Source organism: Salmo salar, chromosome ssa23 (assembly GCF_905237065.1).
Source record: "Salmo salar chromosome ssa23, Ssal_v3.1, whole genome shotgun sequence".
Taxonomy (NCBI): domain Eukaryota; kingdom Metazoa; phylum Chordata; class Actinopteri; order Salmoniformes; family Salmonidae; genus Salmo; species Salmo salar.
This window is the reverse complement of record NC_059464.1, coordinates 26,959,211-26,965,210: the sequence shown is the minus strand read 5'-3', so window position 1 is coordinate 26,965,210 and position 6,000 is coordinate 26,959,211. Positions and strand designations below refer to the sequence as shown.

At 40.0% G+C, this 6,000-nt stretch overlaps 1 protein-coding gene across 2 annotated transcripts in view; it reads right to left on the bottom strand.

Annotated features, from left to right (window-relative positions):
* LOC106584329 (FAS-associated factor 1) overlaps positions 1-6,000 on the bottom strand; it is an 88,284-nt gene that overhangs the window by 20,778 nt on the left and 61,506 nt on the right. For both annotated transcript variants that reach the window (XM_014169485.2, XM_014169487.2), the window contains exons 14-15: positions 4,311-4,447; positions 3,996-4,084 (exon numbers count right to left, since the gene is read on the bottom strand). In XM_014169485.2, coding sequence (XP_014024960.2) covers positions 3,996-4,084; positions 4,311-4,447 — 226 coding nt within the window. The remainder of the gene's footprint in view (positions 1-3,995; positions 4,085-4,310; positions 4,448-6,000) is intronic.

The following is a 6,000-nucleotide window of genomic DNA, read 5'->3' as shown; positions in this document are numbered from 1 at the left end:
AGCAGAGCGCTGTCTGCTGATAGAATGCCCATTCTTGAATTCTCTGAGTGGAAAAGTGCAACTGCAACACAAAATAAGTTTGATAACGAACAGAAATTACAATAAGAAGCATTTTAGATATGCGCTTGCATGTCTTTTGTTCACATTCATTTGTAAATGTCTAAACTGACCAAAAATGACATTCAGTAACTCCTACCTCTATATGTTTAACTTTATGAGCTGGATTGCCTGACTATGCAATTAGTTTATTTGCGTTTGCACTCGTTAGCATATTTAGCTAGCAGCCGCCATGGAAATTACCTATTACTCGTGCTAATTTTGCACAATTATTTTTTGGGCGCCCCCGTGTGTACTAAACCGGTGACACCGTAAATCCCGGGATGAGAGAAGGACGGTATGACGATATGGAAATATGCATTCCACCCAACCCTAGCATATCACACTCTGAATAATGCAACAATACACAAGCATGTGCGGGCATTTCAATGGTTATTTCCGTGTCCATACACTCATAAGTTTAGCTGTAAGACAAACTGCCAAAGGGGCATAGCTGCTAGCTTACGTTAGCTAATATAATTTTCTCAAATAGCAAAAATGTAAGTTCAAGAACGGTTATCAAAGATTTTTTATAACTAACCCAGGATAGAACACAGGCTGTTTCCAGTGGGCACAAATGAGTCAAAGTGAACAAAAAAAGCAAGGAGGGGGGCAGAGCCAAGCCTGAGCTAGAGAGATCCTATTGGCGCATTCTAGGATGTATTTGCATATTTCCATTAGGGAACGCCTACTCTGAAGTGCACGTGTGCATTAACTCAATTCGCCCTTGCACTCCTTCTAAACACATTTTTTTAAACCTTTGGCAAAGGGTAAACTCCACAAAACATAGTCCACTCTGTAACATATTATAGTTTTGGGAACAGAAAACTATTGAGATAAAATGTTTCATCGATGACAACATTTGCATAATGTCGACCAAAATCCATCGCGCTCCATCTTCTCCCACTGGCGCCACTGGGCTTCGTCTCCTCACCATATTTGGTAGTGAATGGAAACGCCAACCGGATGCATCACACTTATACATCCTGTGAAATATCTGGCTCATTGTTCTGTCTGTGATGTTATCATACAGAGTCATTCATATTATACAGAGCTAGATAGCAAACTAAACAAAATGTCTGCATTATCCTCACATACATAACTTGCAAGTTAAGTTACATTGTGTCACGTCAGATGGCGTCACTCCCCGACGCTTGTCCTTCCACCGTGTAGGCAGAATCAACGCGCTCTCTGATGTAAGACAATGCCTATGTTAGCTAGCTAGTTAGTTGAATGCTAACGTCAGCCAATAATACAATTGTTAGATTGCTTTTCGGCATCCAGTGGAACAAACCTAGCTTAATTTCATCAATATCATGCAAATAATTACATGAAAAAAATGTTAATTTAATATGGAGTTGATGCTTGTGTTCCTGCTCACTTTTGCATTGAAATAAATGACGTGTTCTGATATTCCCGTAAAGCTATTGTCAATTTCAGATGAACCGTCTTTTACTGCAATTTCAAAAAAACAACAATTAAACAAGTCTCTAATGTAAGGAAAATGCCTATACATTTCATCAGTTTCAAAAACATTGCTCTGCTATTATGATTTACAATGTAGGAGTGTTGGGCTGAAAGAGCCAATTATGTTTACACTGCCCTGCGTGGAGGGGGGCAACACTCGGGCGAGTGCCATGCGCAACCTCCGGAGGTAGCATTTGAAATGACTTTTTTACATTACAATGTCTCTTGACAATCGATACCGCTCGAGAATATCTCGAGAAAATCTCCTAAACGCTTATCAATGTGAAACGCCTGAGGAGACCTCTGCTTGAACTCTCTGGTCCAAATGGTGACATACTGTACTAATGCATTTGACTAATATAGGCCCACTGAGCCTACGAATGTGTCAAAATAGTTAAATATTTAGCAATGAGATTGTACATGTGTCAAGTGATTTAGCAAGTCATTGCGCTTTCTAATGTTTGAGAAACAGATGAGCACTAGGAGTGACAAGTTCACCTCACAGCAGAGACAGGGTCTGGAATTTACAGGATGTGGTTGCAGATTCCTAAGGTTATTAATCACTATCGTACATTACCCACTCATGATAATTTGTTCTCCTGATTTGTGACATTATCACTTCACATTTCCCTCAATCCCGACAGGCATGTGTAATTATCACAACCAGTGACTGTTATGGAGACAGATGGCTTGTCAAGGTGCCAATTCTGACAGAAAATGACTTACTTTTCTTATAAATGAACAGAAACATTCTAAATATGCCAAATTGAAAAGCTATTCAAGAAGAGAAATGTTGAATTAAAAGACTGACCCATAAAGGCCATTTTAATTATTTAAGAATCAAATTGGATGGTATGCTAATTCAATAACAGATTTTCTGTTCACAGCAAAAGCTGTCATATTTGCTTTGCATCTACGAAGACAATAGCAAGGCATTCAACTGAGCTTCTCCCCATGAAAACCTGTTAGTCAATTATTCATACATCTCTAAATGGAGCATATTACTGTAGCATCCAGTCTGGTCACACAGGACATACAGCTTGGTGACATGTGCACATAGCGTACATACCACTTGTTTCTTATTGGTCTTAAGGATTTTTCTGAAAGGGTAGGCATCCAATGAGAACCTAATGGGAACCCCAGTTACAGACAGAAGTGTCAACACTCATCGGCTCACGTACAGTTACCCCCTGGCTGTGTGCAAAACACTAATGATGATTCCCGGTGATTGAGATGCTGTAGCAAAACTAAATCAACCACTGAAAGGTCACTAAACTAGTATTGTTACAACACCGTGGGAGTCTAACTCATCATATGATGTGACAGAGTCGAGGAATGAGAAAGACAGTCAACCAGCCAGCCAGGCCAAGTTCTGCTGAAGAACATGAGACAATCTCCGGTTTTAATCTACTATAAAACACTGCTGCAGATGCCTTTCATCTCAGAAACAGAAACCACCTTGTGACCATTTCATTCTCTAAATCTATATCCCATCAACAAGAGTGAAAGGTCTAAAGACAAGTCAGCGAGAGAGAATGTGTACTGGTATTCAAAGACATCTTGCAGTGACAAGTTTATGCTAAGTATTGAGCACATTGGACTGAGCTTGATGACACGTCATCTCTTCCAGACTGCTGATTAATGAGAGGTTTATACAGTACAAAGAAACAGGGTATGGAGTCATCTGTAATCACTAACAACACAAACTGTATGCCTGAGAAAGCATGGTCTAGTGTAGTCAGCTTAGGAGGACTACCTAAAGAATGCATTTCTTTGGTTATTGGATGTTGAGTAAATATCTGCTAAAGTGAGAGAATGGTTAAATAAATCCATTCATTGTGACACAGAAAAGAGAGCGTTCATGAGGTCAGGTGAATGTCTTTGACACAGAGGGACTCCCGCCATACTGTCCCCCACATTCCTGTCCTCACATGAAAGAATACCGCCTCTGTTTCACTGCTTTCTTCTCAGAGTGAAGTTTGTTTGTCAAGTTTCTATTGGATTAAAGCAGCAATAGACAGAGAAGGGTGAAAGAGAGAAGAGTTTGTATCCTGCTCCCATTGTGATGATCTTAGGCACAGTAAACTAAAACAAAATGGGAGGGAAATGAATTGTGCTTTCGCTCCCCTGACCCAGATAAAGGGCCTCTCAGAGTATGTATTCTTTGCCTTGGCCCTAAGTGGAGCTGGTGGCAGTCACAATGCATTCCGATTTGTCTCAGCATGTCCCCATTTAGCTCCCGGACAAACTATGGCATAATTATAAGAGATCGGCTCAAATGGCACAATAATTGGCTCCCTCTTGGCCTCCTGTGATGAAACAAATCATGGTATATTTCAGTGGCCATGGCCTAATAATGGCTTACATTTCAAACATCTACTCCCACTTAACTCTGTTCCTCTGTGTGCTTTCAGAGTTCCTCTCATACATACTTCATCCTTGATGTCCTCTTGCTGCTGAGCTGTGAAGATTTCCATTGCACCCATTAGCCTCATCATCAACTCATCCACTGTCGTGTTGCCTTGAAAGAATAGTAAAAAAACAATACTTTTAAGAAATACAATTTTAAAATGCCTTTTGGGATACAAAATAAATAATTATTCACACAAATACATTACTATTTCAGCATTATCAGAGGGTCACAAAGTCATTTGGTTGAACATATATTAGAGCTCTCCAAGACGTATTTTCAACCAGAATGTGATTGTTCAACCCATTGATATTGTTGAGATTTATGCAGTCATTACCTTGAATAACATTTAAAACTTCATTTGAGGTCCTCTTTCCCATGACAATAAGGAGGAGGGGGAACTGATCTGTCTTGTATGTCCGAATCGTCTGTGCCACCACACTGCCAAAGTGCCTCGTGCACATAGTGAGTAGTCTGGGAAAGGAAAAGACGGGACAGACATTTTTTCACACGAACAGCACTTGAATGAGGTACACCGCTCACAGCATTAAAGGAAATCACCCAAAAACTCTTTGTTATTTGTTTCATTAGTCCATTGTTGACGTAGTCCCAAAATGTCTTGCTTGTCAGCACTCAAGATATGAAATCATCCATGTATGATGCATTTTGCATCAAATCTTTTGCTTGTCAGCACTCAAGTTTTAAAGATATGAAATCATCCCTTTTCAGGGTTGACTATGTCAACAATGGACTAATGAAACAAATACCAAAAGATAGTTTTTGGGTGGAGGTTTCCATTAAGAACTTTAAAACCAATTCTGCCTTATCTTCCAGGAGAGGTCCCTGTCTAAATAAGCCAGGCAGACAAATTAGTATTCTCCACCAGTGGTGATGAATTGATAGGGCAGAGAGGATTTCTTATTCCATTACAAAGACAGAACTTTAAATTAACATTTCACTAGAATGAAAAGGGTAGCAGGCAGGCCCTCGGAGCTCACTGTAAATGTCATAATATTAATGAATTGCTATAGACTGAATGCAAATATAGATTCGCTTTTTCCCTCGCCTTTTAATAAGATCCACTTTAATAACTGGCTGGTAAAATAGAGGAGTAATGGAATGGGTGGAGGATGAGGTCAGAGAGGAGAGGGATGGAGTGAGTGGTCTGGGCGTGGTTGCTACTCATTAATCATGAATTCAAAGTTGAGAGCCAGTTGAATTACTTTTCAAACTGTGCAATGGAACAACGGTGGCTCAATGCTTAACCATAGGAAGCATGAGCACCAATCTCCATCAGCATTCCAGGAGAAACAAGGTAATTACAACCACAATCCTTAACCCCAACATTACTCTAACCCGAAGTCAACACCAAATAGCTCATGCAGTTGCTCATGAGTTCTGACGATGCGGCTGACTTGTCTTTTGTCCATTCTACTGTGGTTAAGGAGGGGTTCTCCCCCTGACACAGTGAAGTTAAGATGATGTCCATGCCCTGTCCTTGTCCCTGCTCTAGAGGGCCCTGAAAAGGCCTAACCATGGCCAGGCCAAAAGAATGGAAAGGGGTAATTCTAACCTGTCACCAAGGACTTGGGAACAATCATCAGGGCCTTCAGAGAAACCCAATCTTAATTCCCTTAAACAACAACCTCCTTTTGTTCCAATCAATCAAACACCCCAGGAGTCAAACCAAAACAGTAAAAACCTGTTTCAAGGAACAAACTATGTAATTGGACACAATACAGTCTTTAAAAAAAAATTTTTTTTTACACCTACCATACAAGGCTAATGCTTGATTTTTTTACTCCTGAGTTTGTAAACCAAAAGTGAAGAAAATGTTTCTACATACTAAATGTAAATGTACATACGATGCACAATAACAAGTACTGACACAGCATCACATATGAAGGATGAAAATTGTGCCTCAGGCTAGGAAGTAAGGATGAGTGTTTTAAACGATGCATCTTTCCTACAACGGCTGAAAATAACATGCGTTTCCCAAAACACCACGCAGACAGAATGTTAGCTAA